This window comes from Polyergus mexicanus, unplaced genomic scaffold (assembly GCF_030449975.1).
Source record: "Polyergus mexicanus isolate NDT 795.1 unplaced genomic scaffold, iyPolMexi1.0 SCAF_7, whole genome shotgun sequence".
Lineage (NCBI taxonomy): Eukaryota > Metazoa > Arthropoda > Insecta > Hymenoptera > Formicidae > Polyergus > Polyergus mexicanus.
The window spans coordinates 9,967,138-9,989,105 of record NW_027223327.1 but is presented as its reverse complement, the minus strand read 5'-3'; the positions used below and the strand labels follow the sequence as shown (position 1 = coordinate 9,989,105).

General features: G+C 38.1%; 3 protein-coding genes across 6 annotated transcripts in view; 2 read left to right on the top strand and 1 right to left on the bottom strand.

The window, feature by feature from the left end:
- Nucleotides 1–21,968, bottom strand: part of Gprk2 (G protein-coupled receptor kinase 2) — a 76,505-nt gene that overhangs the window by 52,990 nt on the left and 1,547 nt on the right. The window lies entirely within an intron of this gene.
- LOC138934878 (synaptic vesicular amine transporter) lies at nt 146–6,392 on the top strand. Of its 3 annotated transcripts, none has more exons than XM_070299027.1 (8): nt 146–468; nt 541–750; nt 1,082–1,348; nt 1,439–1,482; nt 1,661–1,807; nt 2,072–2,393; nt 2,564–2,783; nt 6,363–6,392. In XM_070299027.1, exons 1-7 carry the CDS (start codon nt 375–377, stop codon nt 2,779–2,781), a joined length of 1,302 nt encoding a protein of 433 aa, XP_070155128.1. In that variant the 5' UTR covers nt 146–374; the 3' UTR covers nt 2,782–2,783; nt 6,363–6,392. The 3 variants fall into 3 exon arrangements, with proteins under 3 accessions (XP_070155128.1, XP_070155125.1, XP_070155126.1); XM_070299024.1 differs by lacking the exon at nt 6,363–6,392 and adding an exon at nt 3,888–4,385; XM_070299025.1 differs by lacking the exon at nt 6,363–6,392 and adding an exon at nt 2,877–3,464.
- Pde6 (phosphodiesterase 6) lies at nt 6,804–21,686 on the top strand. Of its 2 annotated transcripts, none has more exons than XM_070298503.1 (13): nt 6,804–6,999; nt 12,778–12,965; nt 13,541–13,869; nt 14,231–14,467; nt 14,699–15,056; nt 15,268–15,437; nt 15,670–15,892; nt 16,136–16,210; nt 16,282–16,320; nt 16,738–17,019; nt 17,532–17,908; nt 18,123–18,559; nt 18,661–21,686. In XM_070298503.1, exons 2-13 carry the CDS (start codon nt 12,912–12,914, stop codon nt 19,296–19,298), a joined length of 3,219 nt encoding a protein of 1,072 aa, XP_070154604.1. In that variant the 5' UTR covers nt 6,804–6,999; nt 12,778–12,911; the 3' UTR covers nt 19,299–21,686. The 2 variants fall into 2 exon arrangements, with proteins under 2 accessions (XP_070154604.1, XP_070154603.1); XM_070298502.1 differs by lacking the exon at nt 6,804–6,999 and adding an exon at nt 9,355–11,103.

Here is a 21,968-nt window from a genome sequence, read left to right as displayed (position 1 = left end):
AAAAAGAGAGATTCCTATTAAATAAATAGAGCTACAAATAGCATGCTTCTGAAATAACGGGTCCTTATTTGCTTGATTGTATTTCAATATTTCTCTTCTCGTGAAATCTATATTCAAAATTTAATGATTAAATCATTAAAATTTAAAAATTTTGATTTATATCTTACTCTTTTTCGCGTTTTATCTGTCTTAACAATATTATCTGGTATTAATTACACCAAGGTATTCTCTGATTATCGAGGATTGACAGATTATGACGCGTAAATTTTCGATAAAGGCAGATCTTTGATTTCTGACCAATTTTTTCGCGAATATAGTGGCTTCCTGTATATTCGATCTCTCTTCACTCTATCCATCGAGATCGATGATCAAGGATGATGTTGGGCGATCTGGGAAACATTCGCGTGATCACCGTAGTGGTAGTCTATCTCAGTCTCTTCCTGGATAATGTCCTGTTGACGGTAGTTGGTAATTAAGACAGAAGAACGAAAGAGAGACGAGTATGAGACGAGACAATTTGCTTATCCGGACATGTTTCAGTGCCGATTATTCCCGATTATCTGTGCACGCTCGACGCGAACACGACTGCAAACGCCGAGAGGGACGAAAACAGTCGAGTGGGATTACTATTGAGCTCGAAGGCTCTGGTTCAATTAATTTTGAATCCTGCCGTGGGCACCCTCACCGGCAGCCTGGGCTACGCCAGACCCTTGTTCCTGGGAAATCTGAGCCTCTTGCTGGCTGCTTTACGTAAGTTACAGACGATATTTTTGCTTGCATCCACGTTTTTATCGGACGAATAATCGAAGTCTTTTCTCGTTTGTGCTTCAAAAGAGATGTTACCGAAATAAGAGATAAAATTTTGTATTTACCATATCTCAATCGATTCATCGAACGTTATAAATATTTCTATTAAATCTGAAGAATTTATCGAATTAATTATGTAGTTATTGTTAATTGTTTGTACGAATTTGAGTTTGTAGTCACGAAACGACTATTCTGTTAATGAAGCATACATATGAAAACAGTTTGATGCACAGTTAACATAAACAGCACTACTAAATCTCCATTGTTGTCGCAGTGTTCGCCTTTGGACAAACGTACGAGATACTGTTCTTGGCTCGGAGTATTCAAGGTATAGCCTCGGCATGTATAGCGGTCTCCGGCATGTCTCTGGTCGCCTCTCAATATTCCAAGGAGGACGAAAGATCTAAGATTATGGGTTTCGTCCTCGGCAGCATCGCTCTGGGCGTTCTCTTGGGTTATCCGATCGGTTCCGTGCTTTACGATCTCGAGGGAAAGATGGCACCGTTTCTATTAGTGTCTTGCTTCGTCGTTGTAATAATTTGTAAGTAATTTTCCGAAATTGTAAGAAAATAATTTTTTTATATGCGAAAATATAATAAAATGTTGACGATGAAATGTGTTATTTTCACAGGTTTGCAAATCTTGGTGTTAGACGTTCAGACGAGTGAATACGAAGTGAGTATGACATTTTTATCATTTGATAAATGAAATTCGATTCAATAATATTGTCATTACGATATTAAAAAATTTAAATTAAAGATTTAAAATATAATGATTAATTTTTAATATTTTATGAAAATTCATTATTAAAGTTAAATTGTTTAATTAAATTTTCCCATTCCGCGCGTATCAGCCAAACGAGCAACAAAGTACGTGGATGCATTTATTATCTAATCCACATATCCTCATCATCGCCGGTGCTATCTGGTGTTCGACATCGCCAATGGCGATATTAGAGCCTTGTCTGCCCATTTGGCTTCGGACCCACATAAGACCCAAGGTTTGTTTTACAAAATAAAAAAATGTCAGATGAGACAAAAGTTTTATCAAGTTTGTGATTACTGTAAATCATCTTACTGTATAATTAATATTGCCTACATCATAATAATTAATACGATTGAAATTATTTACTTGACTTGAATTGAACCGTTTGGTAATCGAAACCGATACACCATCGATTTTATAAATTTTCATAAAAGAATAATATTATATATATATATAAAAAAGAATATTATATTAATATCTTAATTAATTTTTCTCGCAGAAATGGCAACTGGGTACGGTATTCATACCGGACAGCGTGGGCTATTTAATCGGGACCAATTTCTTTGGCATGATAGCGTATCGTTACGGACGTAGTAAAGTGGCGATTCTGGCTGTGTTCGTAGTCGGCGTTAGCGCCATTCTCATTCCGTCAGCCAACACAATGTCACAATTGATATTCCCGCATCTGGCGATGGGTTTGGGCATCGGTGTCGCCGATGCAGCTCTCGTGCCGTTGCTGGCCAGTTTGGTGGACCGAAATGGCAATTACGGACCCGTTTACTCGATTCAACAAGTAGCTGTCAGTTTAGCTTACTCCTTAGGTAAAGTAAAATGTGTAACGTTTGTTGATTATATCAATCAAATTAAAGTAAATAAAGATAAAAGGCACAAATTATATAAAGCGCCTTTACGTATGCTGAACTATTTACGATTAAATCTAGAATGTTATAAAAAATATATGTCGTATATATAAACCATAATCTTCTTCAAGGGCCCATCTTGGGCAGCGAAATGGTCAGAGCTATCGGATTCCCATGGGTAATGCGAGTCGTGGGTATCATGAACATTGCGTACTGTCCATTGCTGATATACCTCACGTTAGAACGGAAAAAGTTGTTGACCAAGAAGGAAGAAAAAAAGGATTACGATACGTTTCGAAAATCCATCGCGCCATATGAAAGATTTCACGATTCCGACGACGATCTTTGACGGTAAATAAAATTTATTTAACGACAATCATATATTTAAAAAAAATTTAGTAAATCTTTATACACGTTTAAATTTTATTCTTCGTATTTCAACAGAGATATTGCGTTCATCGATCATTAGTTAATTACGGCAAGCCATTATTTCCGTTTTAATAGACAAACCGCGTGGCGTTAAATATCGTTAAATTCGCTTTTAGACACTTTGCGAGTTAGCGTTTAGTAATGTTATTGCGTCCCCAATTAAGCGAGTCGTGCAGAACCGGGTCCTCGTTGTAACTGGTAAACCAAGTGAATTATTGATGATGGAACAGCAATCCCGGGACCGTCGTCCGTGGTACGGCGACGTTCCTCGGATCGAAGAGCAGGAATCCGCTGAATCCGAGACACGGCGAATACACGAGACGGACAAGAAACGCGCGCTTCCGATGACGGAAAACGATGATCGATCGATCGTACGACGCGACACAGCCCCCTGAAAGCTTATTAATGCACTCAATCTACAACGAAATTCATTTACGATGCATTAACGATCTCGCCATCTGCCACGGGCATTGAGACCCCCCCCCCCCCCCGTCATTAGTTTACATAGATCACAATGGTTGTTCGTCAACGCTCGTCTCACGATCCGTTGTGTTCAAAATCGAATGCTACGACTTTAAGAAAAATTCAAGCGCGGAATTTTGAAAAACGTAACAAATCTAAAAATAAATCATTTATTCGCATCTGCAAACGTAGATGAAAAAATTCTACAAAATTTTTCTACTCTTAATATTTTCGATACTTTAAATTTAATATTTAAGTTACAGTATTCAATGTTATTCTGCTAAAATAATTTTACTTGTACATGCAAAAATTAGAGAGACAAGGAAACATTTTACATAGAACATACACATACATATATACACTCTTTCTCTCTTTCTGATATAAAATTTCTCCAAGGATATTATCCATTACGAAATATAAACATTCGTTTATTATTTATTATTTATCGTTCGTGAATTTAAACACTGTACTTTTTTGTCGGTATATAAACTGAATTGGATCTTACGTTCCCGATCTAATGATTTTTCCGTTTATCCGATAAAGAAACGTAAATATTGATCGTAGGAAAGTTCAAACGTATAGATAAATCCCGGTTGTTTTCCTCGAGAAAATCGGAGGCAGTAACGTAAACAGGATAAAAGAGAGGCGGTGGTGCCATAGAAGAGATTTCTAATCGGAGAACGAAGAAGAGACGAAATGGGGCGTAACTTTGCGCCCTGGGGTTTATTCGGTGAACAACGCCGATCGTCATTAGGAGAGGTGTTGGATTAATCGGGCTGCGGCCTCCGCCGCCGCGAGGGAAGCTAAATGCGATCCCGTAAAAGACATACGTGCGTACGCACGCGGACCTTTCTAAAAATGAAGTGTCCCCTCCTTGGGTCCCCACTTTGTACACCAATTTGCCGCACGCTATTGAATTATTAATAACAATTAATCAATGTTGAGTTACCGCTACGAAATTGTATGCCGTTGTGACAAATGTTCCCTCTACCTTGTCAATGTTTCGATGTAATCCTAATTATTCTCTGTTCTGGGGGAAAAAAACAAAAAAAAAACGGACGTTTTCTGTTGCAAAGTAGATAATAAAATAGATTTCATTATTTAAAAAATGCGAATATATAAAAATAATTTTCGTGCATCAGGTTGCGTGAAGATTGAGAAGATAATAATTAATGTAATATAATTCTGTGTGGTTTTTTTTTTTCCCCCAAAGTTACGTATATTAGTCTATCTTTGTTTTATTCTTACTTTATGCACAAATTTACAATATTCTTCTCATAATTTTGTATAAAATGGATAATGAGACACACTTTGTTGTAGCATCGGATTTCTTTTCGAGAATAATGTTCACTGCAAAATAAATATTTACTCTTCGTATTGTTACTTATCGTTTGAGAGCTCACGCTTTGCTCTGTGTTTACAGTCAATGTTGATAATAGACATACTTTCGTAATTGACCGGGGAAGTCAAATCCCGCCTGGTTCTCCGACCGTCGCAGCGAGTCAATAATTAAGGCTAGTTAAATGATACCCTATAGATAGAAAATCGATACGTGTATCGTGTCTGGGCGACTCTAATTCTGCACGAAATAAAACGCGTCAGGCAAAGTGCGTCGCAGAGAGCGTCTCGGTTGCGTCGTTAGCAGTGAGGTAGGTAAAGAGAATCGTGATAAAAGAAAAACAACGACAAAGAAAAATCAATAACTGAGGACGAAAAAACGTCGGGTAAATTTAATGGAAGAGCATGATGATGATCCGGTAATTTTCGACCGTCTCGGCGCGACGAGACGTTGATGGTCCTCGTCTGGTGACGCAAAACTACGGAGTAACACCGAGATAACGCGGTAAGATAAATATTGTAAGATATAATTATCGCGTAGACGAAAGATGACGATTTTCGTCGTCGAGTAATCTTCTCGACATATATGCTTCGAGACAATTATAAAATAGTACGTATGTGGATTCCTTTTTTTTTTTTTTTTTATAAATAATTTGAATAACGAAATTCGTACTTTTATCTATTTCGAGGTAAAATTCGAAATATTTTAATTTAAAATAGGTATATTCTCGTATATTCTTGCAGTTTAAGTTCCTACGTACGCTCGTTTAATCTTCGCGAATGATGTCTTCATTATCTTTTCCTCCGGTGTGAAGGAGTCTTTTCAAGCTTTAAACATCCATTCCTCTCTCCCCCGCGCGCGCCCTGCCCCAATTCCGGTTCTCCATCTTTGTATTCGGTGATGTGGCAGAGTTTAGCGGTGCGGCGTTGCATGAAAGATTACGGAATAAAACCCGCGATAAAGCGTGCCAGAGCCCTCATCGTCGACCCTGAGCGAAATTTAATGCCCGTCCGTCTTCCGCCCGCGCGACTCTCGACCTTTTTCTCCTCGTCATCACTAACGAGTCATTTAGCGCCCATCAAATCTCGATGGTCCTTCTCGCATTTTTTTTTTACCCGTTATTTCATCTCCCTCTTCCACCTCTCTCTCTCTCTCTCTCTTTCCATTTCCATCCCATTTTCGAAACCATAATCCTGGCGAGAATCCAACGGGACGAGACCTTTCTCTCTTCGTTTGTACGCGATATCGGCGTCCCTGACATTTTGTCCACTTACTTTGTCGGCATATATTTTACCATGATACGCGGCTTCCGCAGGCTCGATCGGCCGACACGCACGAAACAAAATTGAACTTGGAATCCTCGGGATATGAAATTCTCCTCTGTATTTAATTGTTAGCATCATCAAGAAAAAGGCAAAGAAAATGCTAGAGAGACGTAAGGTGCGCATCATGTTCCATTGTTCAAAATGATTGAATCGTTCATTTTTATAGAAACATCTTAATGCAGAAAAATCTTACGTTTTTAAATAAAATATAAGAATTTTGCAAGAAAAAAATCAAAATTTCTTCTGCATTTTCTTTTTCTATCTCTAATAACAAATCTTATACGTCAATATTTTGTTTTATTCAAAAATTGCGAATTAATCGAGAAATATATGATAATGAGATAATTTAAATATATCTCCCCTTTTTTGTTTTAGTATTCAATGAATACGTTGGTAAGAAACAAAATGTAAGTATGTAACAAGATATTCAAATGTCAACGCGGAAGTTAAACGTCAATAAACGCAGTTAAGATTGTAAGTCTTGTGCTTGAAAAATGAGAGAGACATTAGATCTAAAGTAAAAAAATATTCCTTTTACACGTTTATTCATTCATTCCTCTTGCAATACCGCTCGTATTACAAAGTGTTCTCGAGATATTAAATCTGGCTTTTAGATTATTGTCGCGAAACAAGAACAGAATAACATTCTGTTTCGATATTTAAAGTAATAGAAAATACTTTGGTATAATTTTTCACGAGCAACAAATCAGATTCTGCAAACTTTCGTAAAGAGGACGCTTTATCGAACGCTTTATCTGTTGCTATCTATTGATTTCCATAACGTGACGGAAAGCAATCCAATCCCGTTGTATTAATTTCGTATATTACGAAGAAAATTAGAATCGAAATTAAAATCAAATTACGGACAAACTGCGCAGATAATAAAAAGAGGAAAACAAGAACAGACTCTTAACAGCTAGATGACCTCGGTGTGCCTGCTATTCGCGAGGACTCGCGCTTTAAATCGGGACAGTCAATCGCCGACATTACCCTAAAAAGGATCTCGAGAAACGTGAGTACAGAGAAAAAAAACATAATTTAATTTCTCATTTCGTACACCGAGAAAAATAAATTGTTAACTTGACTAAATTCGTCCAACTAATTACTATTTCTTTAATTGAAATATTGTATTTTAATATTTTAAGTCAAATGCGACATATTAAATAATTAAATCTAACATGAGGTATATTTGATTTAAATAGTTAAATATTTCGATTAAAGAAATACAAAGAAATAGTAATTATTTGGACGAATTTAGTCAAATTAACAACTTTTCTTTCTCAGTGTATAAACGGGCGTACATAACCACATGAATTTCGATATTATCACACAGTACTCTCGTCGTGATAAAAATTGTAAAATATAATTTTTCAAATACAATGTCAAAACTCGAAATATTTGCATGAATCTATTTTCATAAAGAAGTAAGCAAGATTATTTATGTTAATTATCTTAAAATCTTTGAAGGACAGAAGTTTTAACTTGCGGATAACAATAATAATGATAATGATAATGATGATGATAAGAGAATATTCAACGGTGTTTAGTTACGTAATGTTTATTACATTTTATTTAAAATCGCTTCAAGAAAGAACCCTTGTTTTCGGTTAGCGTATCAATATTGTTCGAAAATGAATCAGGCATCACACGTAGCATACACAGTATTCGAAAAGCATGCATTTTCTTCAAATTGATATACGAATTCTCTGAAGAATGCATAAACGATATTTCCTCGGATAAGCTTTGATGAGAAATGTGTAGAAGTAAAGTTTGTATAAAAGATAAAAAATGTATTTAATATCTGAAAACTGAAAATGTATATTCTAATATTTAATAGCAAAAGATAATTTTATTTCTTTTAGCACAAGTTCAATAAAAAGTTGATTGGAAATTTTTTTATCAAAGGATCCGATATAGAAAATTGTATAACGTTTTGCCCGGTAATTGTTTCAATTTATTTTTCGCAATTGAAAGAAAGATGAAAGTAGCAACCGCAACTTGAAGAATGTACAGAGAAAAATGTGCGAAACATTGACGTAATCCGATTTTACTTTCGTCTAGTGGACATACGTACGCGTATGTTGCATAATGAAACGTGGAACATTAACGCGAAACGATTGCCAATTAGCATTGATAAGGGTTTACGTGTAATACCGGACGATTATACGATACCAAGAGCGACAAAGACACAATAATCGTTAGCCGTTACAAGTACAAAGAACATACCCCCGATGCTGTTTATTCCATCAACAATACCGGGATTAATTAAAAGGTTGTAATTTGCGATATTTAGTTTGAATGCGCAGATCGTATCTATTAGAGTAGATTTTTGAAATTTCTTCTTATTTTCTCTCGCTCATATATTTTCAATTCTTTATGATATTAGAAAGAAATTCCCATCTCTCTCTCAATGTATCTATCGTAAACGTAAGTTAGAGCCTAGGAATTGCCTCTCGCTATATCGATGAACGAAGAATTAACGTTTGAGTGACCTATTACAGAGGATCTGCGCTTAATGATTATGTCGAATATCAAAGGGCATACACGTGTGTAAAGGAGTATCTCATTAATTTCGATACTCGAATATTAATCCTCGACGATATCGTGCAATCGCTACAGCCATTGCAGTTGAATTGTACAAAAATAAAAAATAAAATGGTTCGAGTGGTCGCACCTCGCGCCAACACTCAAGGGTTGAAATCCAACGTGAAGATTATCGCAATTATAGAGTCGATATTCGTCGAAATTTCTCGAAAGGCGCATTAAGCATAGGTATTCGATTATCGGGGCTTCCGCGCTCGTTAGCTTCCGCAAAGCGCGTGCGGGTAAGCGAGAAGGAAGCGGGTCGATCGATCGAGCGCGGCATCATCGGCATATTGCCGCGCCGGCCGGCGCTCGCGAAATTCCGAAGCCAAAAATCTCTCTTGCGTACGGACGGCAAGGGATGCTGCCTGTCTGGCCTGCCTGTCTGGCCTGCCTGCCTGCCTGCCTGCCTGCCTGCCTGCCTGCTTGCCTGCCTGCCTGTCTGCCTGCCTTCCTGCCTGCCTGCCTGCCTGCCTGTTTGTCCGGGATACTCTCTTTCTCTCTCCTCTCTCCGCCGTCCGCTATCGATCTTTTCCGGAGGGTTGAGAACACGCGCGAGAGAGAGAAGACGTCTCCTCGGTATCCCTGCCGCACGTGCGCGCATACACACATACACACATACACAGCATACGGAGATACATACACGCGCGCGCGCAGCTTCACCCACACCAGCTGTGGAAGATAAGCGTCCGTGAGCATCCGCGCACACGCGCACATCGAGCGTGGCTACCTTACCCACGAAGACGATAAGTAAGCATCGGTGTGCGTCTCGCGGAGAGTACCGCACGAGGAGGATCATTCGCGAGTACGTAGTACACGCGCGACGATAAACGTCACGTGTCCCAATAGAGAGATACACGGAGTACACAGGCGTATTACATTCGCGCGGATAACACTCGGATGCGCGTTCGATGCGACGATAGTACACCCCAAGACGGTCGACGGACGACGCGCGCGGAGCGGAGAAACCGTGGGAGGCTCGGACGAGCTCCTCGCCGCGCCGTTCTCCTCCTCGTCGAATACCCGCGTCCGCCTGACCCGACAGGCCGAGAGGGAGACTTCAGTAAGCTCGAAGCTTTCGACCGGTCCACGCGCAATTCGATATCATCGCCGACCGCCGTCGCGTCCCGGCGCGAAACGCAGCCGTCACGCGATTAGTATCGCGTGCCTGAATCCTCCCGGAATCAGGATATTCTCCCGCGATCCACACTCTCCCGGCTCCGCGAAATCCTTTCCCGGAGAGAGTCAGGGCGAGTCTTCTGAAATTAGAATGAAGATCGAGCGGATAAAAGTTGCGGAGGGTGTTAACGAGCTGATCTTAAAACATTGACGATAAAGAAACGGGGTGATTCTTCGACGGGATGATATTGTGAGTCGTTTGATCCGTCGAGCGAATCGAAGATCCCCCCCCCCCCTCCGAGATCGACCTGTCACTAGACGTCGATTGCCAGCTGACCAGTGCGAAGATCCAAGAGCTTCGGTCTCTCTTACGCGAACGATTCTATCGACGGGAGAAGGATGGGAACGTGAAGGATCAGTTCGCGAGGAAGACGTGCGCCGGTCGATGCGATTTCGAGTCCCGCGCGAGAGATCGGAGTGATTCTACGATAAATAAATAACTCGTGGGGAAGACGCGGGGGAAGGGCTTTTCTATTTGCGTGGCCGACGAAAGGGGGGGGGAGAGGGGGACGATCGAAGCCGCGTGCGGAGGAGACGATGATCTCGCACCCGGAAGCAATCGGTGATCCTCTCGTTTAGAGCTCACCCCGATCACGCGTGATCGCTACGATCCTATCGCTAGTTTAACGAAGGATAAAGAGAGGTTTGAATCAGTCGATTAGTTTCGCACGTACGCTTAAAAAAGAATAAGTTGATATAGCGTGAAAAAGCAAGGGAATTAATTAACACGAAGGATAATGCAGTAAAGTGAGAAGATCGCGGATCGATTGCGTTTATAATCGAGACGCGATTGCGACGCGGCGCGATTTTGCGAAACGATAGAAGAATGATGGAGAACATGCCGTGACGGATGTATATCGAACGGCGACGAACTTGAACGTGAAAAAAAATACGCAAGTTACGAGTATGCGTCTGCGTGATCGCGCGGCGATATTTCGCGTCTCCGAATTTCGCTAAACGACGAGACGAAAACGTAACGAACAATACGTCGATCGAATAATTGACGCGCTTGTGCAAAGAACGATATCGACGCAATGATAGAAATATGTTTACGGAGAAGAAATTAAAGATGAAAATGAGAAAGATATGCAATATTTCTGTGTGCATTCGTGATACGCTCGACGACGCTTATTTTGAAGATAAATAGTGACGAATCTCTGTTGAAATTTTTCTCGTCATATGCTGAAATAATGCTCCGAGCATTAAAGTACTCGCGATTGTACGTAAAGGGAAACGAGCTTTCGCGTGTAGCGGGAAACCACGAGTGACATTTTGCAGGAGCGATGGCTATTTCGGGCCAGACACGCGGCTGTGCTGCATTTGTAAGACGATCCTCGCGAACGATTTACCGCAGGTGAGCAATGCAGGTGGCTTTGTTTGCGCTGGTTGAATTGCCGTATATTTACTCTTGGTATTGCGTAAAACAATCAGATTCGCGTATTAAAAAGAACTTATTTTTCTCGCAAATTCTTAAATATATGAAACGTATAAAAAATATGTAATATATCTAGAAAATATTACATACATATATATTTATATTTATATTTCTTGCGAAATTAATTTAAGAAAATTACTTTGACAGCCATTTCAAATATAATGATATGGTAATAAACATTATGAGATATTACATTGTAACATGTGCTCCACTAATAGCTGTCGAGAGTTATAAGTTATTAGAGGTAAAGGGTTTTTATATTAGATTAAACTTTATGACGCAAACAAGCCACGAAACACGTGCGCTAATTGTCATTTAAATATAATTTTAAGAAATGCCTCTATATATACATATATTATACATAAAAACATGTATTTTTATCTTTCAAAAATTGTGTTAAGTAATGGTATAAATTCAAAGCACGTTCAGAGATAATACATTTAAATATAATAATAGCTTTAAATATATAATAATAGTTTATTTATCGAAATGTAATACGATTTCAAACGATGCATTTCATAAGAAAGATAATCATTGTAAGCTACGCGATGTGCTTAAATATAATAACAAATTCGCGATATTACATATCTACGCACGTCGTCGTGACATGCCAAATTATCCGCAGTCTCGGTTCCAATTTAGCGGATAATATGTCGGAGTTACGAGAGCGAGAGATGCACGCGGGAAGGATAATCATCGACAGGAAACGTATTAACAAGGGACTTAATACGAAGCGATTATTCTCGTTGAGAATTGCAGACGGCGGCTGCAGCGGCGACGGCGGCTGGACGGCTTCTTCATGAATATTGAATCGCATAATTTCATAATTCAGTGATTAGACGTGGATTTCCCCGGTGGGTCGTTGTCTTCGATTCCCTCCTCGCCCCCTCCGCCTTCCCCCTCCTCCCCCCCCCCTCCCCCGCGAGAGGGAGAAGCAAAAGAGAACGAGAATGCACGGAGGGGAAGAATTAATGGGGGAGGAAAGAGAATCTCGCACGAATTACACACACAAGTCGTACATGAAATATAAAATTCATATAATGGCCCTGAATCTTTGAAATTTATAAATGACGTTCCTATCATTCCCGTATCGTAAGATCTTCAAACATTTTTCTAACAAGTTGTATTATAATTTTGTTACCTAGAGATTATTCGAGATGAGAGCAAGTGAGAAATCGCGAATCAAGCCAGCGTAAAAATTATGTTAATCAAACATTAGAGCTATAATATGGGAAGTTGAATTATCTACATATTATTACTCTGTATACATATTTATATATTAAAAATCGATACGAATTGTTGAAGAGCATTCGTCTATAAATAAAGTAGGGGCTATGCGCTATAACAACAATAATCATGTAGCTGAATCTTTGTTCTCGCGTGTAATATAGCAAAATGTTTACTCAATTGTTCATTTAAGTTAATGTAATTCGCGTTACTCGATTTATTTCTGTCTGCTGATGAATAAAAAAAAAAGCAGAGAATAGTATCACGATCTCATAATATAAAATATTGTATATAGGGATAAAATAATAATTAAAAAAAAAAAAGAGAGATATTTCGCGTCACGAAGAAACTGCGAATTTCTTTCAGATTCGAATTTTCGGGACCCGTAAAGATAACGTCGGGAAACAATGAGATGTGAAGGCTCTTCACACACACGGCTGTGGTGGCAGACATAACTGAACGTTCCTATTCGATGCACGTTACATTAAGCTCAAGGTGATATGGAAGCGGAAGACGAAGTGGACGATGAGTTGTCGGAGGCTGCCGACACGGAAGTAATTAAAGAAATTGCATAATGCTTTTATCGTTACGATCATACAATAGCGTTTTGATGATATTTACACAAATCGGGAACACTTTGTGACCAGGGCTCGAATATTTTAAAGAATTATTGAAAATTGTCAAAAGAAAATAAAAGATATAAGTATAAAAAGATAGGAATGATTATCGCTTTAAATACTTTGTATAAAAACAGCTCAAAAAAATTTAAATAAATATTCCTATTATTTTAAAGAGTTATGCGTAAATTTCATTTGAAAAAGCTTTAATATGTTAAAAAATAAAAATTATGTATGTTAAGATAATAATATTTAAATAATTGAAAAAGGAAAATAATTAAAGAGATAATTAGATTGCAGAATATCTTTGAAAAACTATTTCTTCGAAAAATATTTTATAAAATCACGTGAGTTCTGCTCACGATGTAATAACATAAGTGAATATCGTGTGCAATTTTTTTCAATTTTTTTATATTGAAAATCAATTTGACGTACAATATATGTCTTAAATAAAATTAAAAATAAATATTATAGCATACAAACAGATAATTTCGTTAGAATATTTTTTGTAGGCGAATCACAACAACAACGTCGAAAATTTCGAGACGATGAAAATCTCTACGAAAGCGGTGTCCGAGAGAACGCCGGAGAAAAACAATTGTTCTTTAGTGCGCTCGTCTAATCCCGAGCAATCGGAAAATGTCGATTCCATCGACGATGGTCCCGGAAAGTTAAAAACGTCCGCGCGACCAAAATCAAAAATATCTCTAAGTACAAGCACAAAGACTGACATGAGGGAAGTTGAGATCGCCAAGCTGTGCAGAAGTAAAAAGGTCAGCTGTCAGGACACCATACATGAGTACGATGAGGACGACAACCTTACCATGGATAGAGTTGGAAGGTACTTAATTCATATTAATTTACAATTAGTCTTGCTCCTCACCCTCAAATGATCATATCATTAAATTAATTGTTTCTGAAACTTGTTAAAAAAATTTTAACGTTAAATATTTATTTAAGCATTGTCAACACATTAGATCTTACGAATTATTTTTAATTATTTTATTTTTTTAAATTATTTTGCGCAGAAATATTGATTAATATTTTTATCATATAAATATATAATTATACAAGAAAATTAATAAAAATTTTTATGTGTGTATGTGTATGACATAAACTTGACACGATCTTATGTATGCAACGTCGCATACATAATTTCAATATTTCGCACATTTATTATATCAAATTTTTGAACGGCAAAGATACCTGGAGGCGAATCCCGCTCTAGCCGAAACGTGGTTACGAGAGAAAGCAAGCCTCCAGCTTCGGCAACGATTGCAAAACACGTGTACGCTGCGAACGATAACACCAAGCGCTCCGCACGTGCAGCAAGAGGAGAGTCTTCTCAATCGGGGCAAACGCAACAGCGTTACATCCGATCTCTTTCAGACATGGTTGGCCTCGAGCTCACCTGCGAAGCGCAGCAGGAGCCCCAACAGGTAACCCGTGTAATAATAACGAAATAAATGTATCATATTAAAATATATTAAAATACATATATCTATTTTAAAATAAATTGTAATATAATATGTAGATATTCTACATTTTTGTCATACATATTTTAATGAAATAATAAACATTATTTAATATTATAAAAATCGTTCTCGAATTTCCTCCCCTAGGGCAAAACTCGTTTTGCAATTATACGAATCACGTACTACATCTTGTAGGACTCACAGCTCGTTGATGGGTCGTCGCGAGGAGCTCGGCAAGCTGGACGAGAGCGATCTGTTCATGGAGTTGATAAGGGATGTGGCAAACGAGCTGGATATAAACATCCTCTGCCACAAGATCTTGGTGAATGTCGGCCTACTTACTCATGCCGATCGCGGCAGTTTATTTCTGGCTAAGGGACCTCTGGAAGATCGGTATCTCGTGGCAAAGTTGTTTGACGTCAGGCAAGACACCGAGCTCGAGGAAGCCGTTCAACGAGCGCAGAACGAGGAGATCAAAATACCGTTCGGAGTCGGTATCGCCGGTTACGTGGCGCAGACCAAGGAGATTATCAACATCAAGGATGCTTATAAGGTTTCTCACATCTCACGTGTTTTCTCTAAGTTTAATCGATTCGATCCGAGTGACTTCTTTTGATTCGATCTTACGGCGTTACGATTATTACAAGTGATAAAAAGAATTGCAATTAATTTTCTGAATAATTCCCTCTAATGGCTAATTAATTAATGATAAGTCTTACGCCTTCGATATTGTTAGGATTAATATTTCTGTTGAAATTTATCAGGATCCGAGATTCAACAGCGCCATCGATATGCGGACCGGTTATAAAACGATATTAATTCTATCGATGCCGATCTGCAATTACGAGGGCGATGTCATCGGAGTCGCTCAAATCATCAATAAGACAAACGGCAGCAACGAATTTACTGACAGAGACGTCGAGGTGTTTCAAAGGTAAGTGAAAGAGGCGTGAATTATACGTAGAAAATATCTTGTGATAAAAAATATCAGACGCTTAGGCAGACTCGTTTAGAGCAAAAGCGTTAACTGATTGCATAATGATGCAAGGCCAGTTACAAGATGTTGTAATTGCCGTGTACGCAATTATAATCGGCGCCGCGCGCGATCGATACGTTTATTAATAAAATCGCGCATCTAATTTTATCTAACGTATCGATTGTCATAGATACCTGACGTTCTGCGGTATCGGTATACAGAACGCGCAATTGTTCGAGCTGTCCGTGCAGGAATACCGGCGCAATCAGATACTCCTCAATCTGGCGAGAAATATATTCGAGGAGCAAAATAATCTCGAGTGTCTCGTCACGAAGATCATGACCGAGGCGAAGGAGCTCCTCAAGTGCGAGAGATGCGCCGTTTATTTGCTTGACTTGGATTGCGGCGAGGCAGTAAGTGTACTTTCTATTCGCGAGAGAGAATTTAAATCCTTGCGCAATATTCCTTGTGGAATATATGTCGTCATTGAACCGTGATAGAATCGCGAAAAATCTAGAGAAGAGATTCTCGAAATTGACTATGTGAATCGAAAACAGACAGACGCGTTCAATTGATCGAGCATAATATTCGATTAACCAAAAATCTGGCACGGCTATTAAGAGCACGATAAGAGATGCTAAGTCTCGCGGTTCTAGGGGCATCTCGAGAAAATCGTCGAGCGGCCCGGGAAATCGGTGCAAGAGAGCAGAAAGCCGTTGTCGAGAAGAGAGGTGAGTGGCACCGTCACGTGTTACTCGAATTCGTAAGTCTGATGATCTTTTTCTCTTTCCTGGCGGCTCAGAGCAACAACATCGACATGGAGGACATTTTTCAACAGCACGTGAGTAATCCAATCGATTTTACAAATTGATATATATATAAATCAAAATGCGCACTTTTTTTTCTAGCACTCCCCGATGAAATAAACCGATATTTCACCGTTTCCTCGCTTTACTCGTGTGACGTTTTAATTAAATTCATTTGAGATTTGAATTTTCCCAATAGCAGAAAAACCTGTGAACTTTTTTTTAGATTTTTTTTTAGATTTTTTTCTAAAGAAGATTTTCGAGCTTTCAATATTGTCTTGTTAAATACAATTTTTTACAAGGTTTAGACTATATATTCACATCAAATAACTTGAAAATAATATTAAAAATAACGTTAAGGAAATATAAAAATGAAATTATTAATAATAAAAAAATATTGCTATATAATTTTTTTTCACAAGACGTTATTATATTATTTCCATTTTCCTCAGACATCGATCGAAGATACCAAATTCACCATGCTCTTTGAGATGGAGAACGAAACGCAGGAGGCCCGAGTCTATCGACCAAGCAACAACGACCTTACGAGTCCCTTGGGACAGATCGCGAGATACGTCGCCGCGACAGGTCAGATTCTCAACATTGGCGACGTCGCCACGTGGTTGAAGAAAGACGTAATGGAGAGTAGGAAGAAACCCATTAGGAGTATCCTGTGCATGCCGATCGTTAACGGACAGAGGATCGTCATCGGAGTTGCTCAATTGATCAACAAGGTCCGACATATAATCTCCTCAATTTCTAAATAATATTCTATAATAATCTTGAATAATTTATTATAATCTCTTGTTAATAATTTGCATGCATCGTAAATACTTTGAATTTAATCCGTAATAATCTTTAATATAATCTGCACGTTGTATCATATAGATATAGTGATTATTATATTGCTGGTTTTTTAAAATAATATGTTGCTTGAGTGCGCAAAATATCAAATAACAATAATTTATATACGTATGGATCTTCATATATTGTCGCGGACAATTAAATAAAAATTAAACAGAATATAATTTGAGATGATTATTTATGCTATTGATATTAATACTGCCGAATAAATTCGTAAAAAAATATAAATACATTCGTAAACTACATTCTTATCTTAAGAGTATCACAGTAAATATTGTATGATATTATATATATTATATGTATAAGAAAAAAATCTCCTTAAAAAAAAAAAAAACCGTCGCGAGTAAACCTAATTATTAACAGTGAAAAAAATTCCTCGCAGGATAACGGCACGTCTTTCACCGACTCGGACGTGTCGATATTCGAAGCGTTCGCCATCTTCTGCGGTCTCGGCATTCACAATACGCAAATGTACGAATCCGCGTGTAAGCTGATGGCGAAACAAAAGGTGGCCCTGGAGTGTCTGAGTTATCACGCGACCGCCAACAACGAAGATGCTCTGCGACTCGTCTCCGATACCATACCGTCCGCGGAAACATACAATCTTTACAGTTTCACGTTCATTGACTTCGATCTCACCGATGACGACACGTGTCGCGCTACTATCAGGATGTTCAAGCAATGCGATCTTATACAGAAGTTTCATATACCGTACGACGTCCTGTGCAGATGGATACTTAGTGTGAAAAAAAATTATAGGTAAATATATATATATATATATATATATATATATATATATATATATATATATATATTTCAATCTCGTTTTTCATCTCGCAAATTTTTCCTCGTCTTTCGATTATGTTCGTTGTGCTAAATTTAGTTTTATCGTTCAAAACAGTGTTTTTAAAAATATTCTCTCCAAATGCACGATTTCAAATAGAATTATAAAAGTAGAAATTATTTTTTTCAGGCCAGTGAAATATCATAATTGGCGGCACGCGCTAAACGTCGCGCAGACGATGTTCGCAATGCTGAAGACCGGCAAGATGGAGCAATTCATGACTGATCTAGAGATTCTCGGCCTCCTAGTCGCCTGTCTCTGTCACGATCTGGACCATCGCGGTACCAACAACGCATTTCAGATGAAAACGGAATCCCCGCTGGCAATCCTGTACTCAACCAGCACAATGGAACATCATCACTTCGATCAGTGCGTGATGATTCTAAATTCCGACAGCAACAATATCTTTCAGAATCTGTCGATGGAGGACTACAGACGCGTGATGAAAGTCGTGGAGAGCGCTATTCTATCAACGGATCTGGCAATGTATTTCAAGAAGAGGAATCGTTTTATGGAGGTGATCGACGAGGGCGAATTCGATTGGCAGAGCGAAGAGAAAAAAGAATGTAAGACCTTTTGATGCTTTATTTTATATTTGATCTATTCTATTTGTTAATTTTTTTTCTTCGTCTCAAATATGACTAATTAATGGATTATTTTGTCGCAGTACTATGTGGTATGATGATGACGGCGTGTGACGTAAGCGCGATAGCAAAACCCTGGGATGTGCAGCATCGCGTGGCGAAGCTGGTAGCCGACGAATTTTTCGACCAAGGCGATCTAGAGCGTTTACAGCTCAACCAACAACCGGTGGCGATGATGGACCGCGAGAGACGGGACGAATTACCGCAGATGCAAGTCGGTTTCATCGACGTCATTTGCCTGCCGCTCTATAAAGTCATGTCGGAGACGTTCCCATGGATACTACCACTCTACGAGGGTACCATGGAGAACCGGAAACACTGGCAGGACTTGGCGGAAAAGGTCGAGATGGGACTGACGTGGATCGATCGCGACACGATCGAGGAACCGGTGGAAGAATTCGTCTCTTACGAACCTAGAGATATCGAGTTCACAGTTACGACACTGAATTGCGCTCACGCCGACAAAAAGGAACAAGTGCCGGAGAAGTCGACGCTCGGTAGATTCGCCTCGTTGAGGAAGGGTGGACGTACGTTGAGCAAAGGAGTACGACATCGTATCAGCAGATCTCTCTACGCTAGAAGCAATTCAGAGGACGCCGGCAAATCGAAAGCGTTGCTCCCAGAAAGAAAGAATCGGAACAAACTGTGTCTACTTATTTGACGGCTAACTTCGACGACACTTGAGAGCATTCCCGAATGATACCATATTAATGAGCAATGATACGTATTTGAAAACGAATATTTCAATATGCATCGTGGCTTTCAGATCGCGGAAAATTAAATCTGCCGATGCGATTGTCTGAAAGCTAAACACTTTGACAGATACTCCGTGGATAAGCGTGGCTATTATTGAGAAAAGAGATTTTTCTCGATGAGGGAATAATGCCGAAAAAATTGTTTAAAAAAAATGTTTATGCTACTTTTGCAGTAACGAAATATTTATGGGAAATGAATCCTTTTCAAAAACTCTCACAAGAGAAAAGAACGTTAATATTTGTAGAAATTGTCTTGCCACAACTACAATATTTGCAATTCAAATAATTGTTTGATAAGATTTGAAATTGATCAAAATAAAAAGAATAGAGAAAATAGCAATGAAAAGAAATAATGATATAAATTTCGCAAATTGTGAGACTTTTAAAAACACAAAGGGAAAAACGGATTTAACTGACTTAAATCTGAAAAAAATGAATAAAATATTGACGAAATAATATCGACGAAAAAAAGCTGCAGCAAGTCAAAGAATATCTCAAAAGAATATTTAAAATCGAAGTAAATAAGAAATTTTACATTTTTTATCAAAAATAAATTAATTTAATTTTACAAAAATCGATGGTTTCATAATCGCTCATATAACATATATAAAAATAAAAAGAATAAAATATCTTAATATTATTTGATCACAAATTGAACACAAATTTAAATCAAAATATTCAGAGAAAAGATTATCTTATTAACGCGAAATTTAGTATGAAAAAGAAACAAGATTATATAACAGGAGAAAGAAATATTAAGTATAACTATCAGAGGAAGGAAACATATACTCGAAAATGTCTTATATTGACTCTGATGTATTCTTTGCTATGCCATTATATCAGACGTAGAAAACGACGAATCAAAATCCGCAGTAATAATGTTAATGACAAACTTTCGCGGTACAAAGTCAACGAACCGAACCTAAAGAGAAAAAAAAGAAGAAAACAGAAAAGAAAAAAAGGGAAGAATATCCAAAGTGATATCTTACGGGGGGAAGGAAAAAAAAACGGATCCCGAGAAGACTGTTGCCCATAGATTTTAAGGCGATAATACATAGACACGGTATTACGTAAACGTGTACATTTAGTCGATGGCTAGGTAGTTAGAGAACTTGACGGTCGGTCGTTGCACCTCACAACGACATTGCTCATAATCGCAATCCCGTAGAGCGCGAGAGAGTGTGCTATATGTGTGTATGTGAACACGTTGGGCGTCGTCGGATGATAATGATGATATGACGATGATGATGAAGAAGAATTCAATTTTGACAATCTTTTTGTATCACATCTCGATGATATTCTAGGCTATATGTATTGTTCGGCGGGCGAAGAGATCGAGGACGTGAAAAGTCGGACTCGCGGACACGCTGTCTCACGATGTGCAATTCAAATTACAAACGAGTGCAATTTTCAATTGCTTTTGTTATTTCAAATCTGTCCTCGCAAAAGCGATCTTCGCGATAATGAAGATGAGGATTAAATTGATACGGTTAAGATAAAAAAAAAAATTGCTCAAATTGATTTCTTAATTTGAATCAAGTCAGGTGTTTTTTTTTTTTTTTTTTTTTTGCAGAGTTTTGAGTAAATAAGTTCAAAATATTATAAATTCTGTAAATAAAAAGTCTCAAGTGAATGCATTTAAAATATTTTAAATTCTGTAAGTATAGCGATGCTTCGCATTTACAATTTTGTAAAAACGAAATCGGAAGTAAGGCGAATTAAAGTGTTTTAAAATCGTGTAGATAAAAAATTTTAACTCTAAGCGCAAAAATTTCAACGATTTTAAATTTTGTAAAAACATATATAAAGAATACATTTTAAAAAGGAGTAAGCGCACGCGCAACATTTTCAATTTCGTATGTGAGAAAATAAAAAAATTTTCTTTTCTTTTATGGAACTTGTGTAGCTGGCTTGAACTTGTATTGTAGTTGCGAACACGATCGCATATTCATCATTAACTCTCATCATATATATGTACATAACGAATCATATACGAGTATATAGCGAGCGGCGGCACTTTGGTGTATCGCGGTTAATCAACGCTCGTAAACGGAGGCAATGATAGGATTAAATCGTGCACGCATGCACGCATGCAAACGTACGTAATCCGTGACGCAAGCATGAACGCGAGTCCACCGCGATTATTTCCAGTTCGAGTTTTGTACATTGAACCTTCGGGAGATCGCGACAAACGCGAATATTAACGTTCCCTCATTTGCATTTCCGTTATTCCGTCATTACGGAATTTAATCAATACGATAATGCGAATAAAAAAAAAAAAGAAAAGAAGAAAAAATTTTACCGCGCGCTAAGATTTGCCCTGACATTATCGGAGAACGACTCCGATAATGTCAGGGCAAATCTTAGCGCGCGGTAAAATTTTTTCTTCTTTTCTTTTTTTTTTATTCGCATTATCGTATTGATTAAATTAAACGACAAATATCTCGGATGGAAAATTTGCGCGTAAATTTGCGAAATCGGTGTTACTTCCTATAGAATTTTTCAAGCGCATTGCGTTTTCGGATGTGAGTCTGAGAATTAAGCAACACGAAAGTGAGACTGGTTTCTAGTCTTTT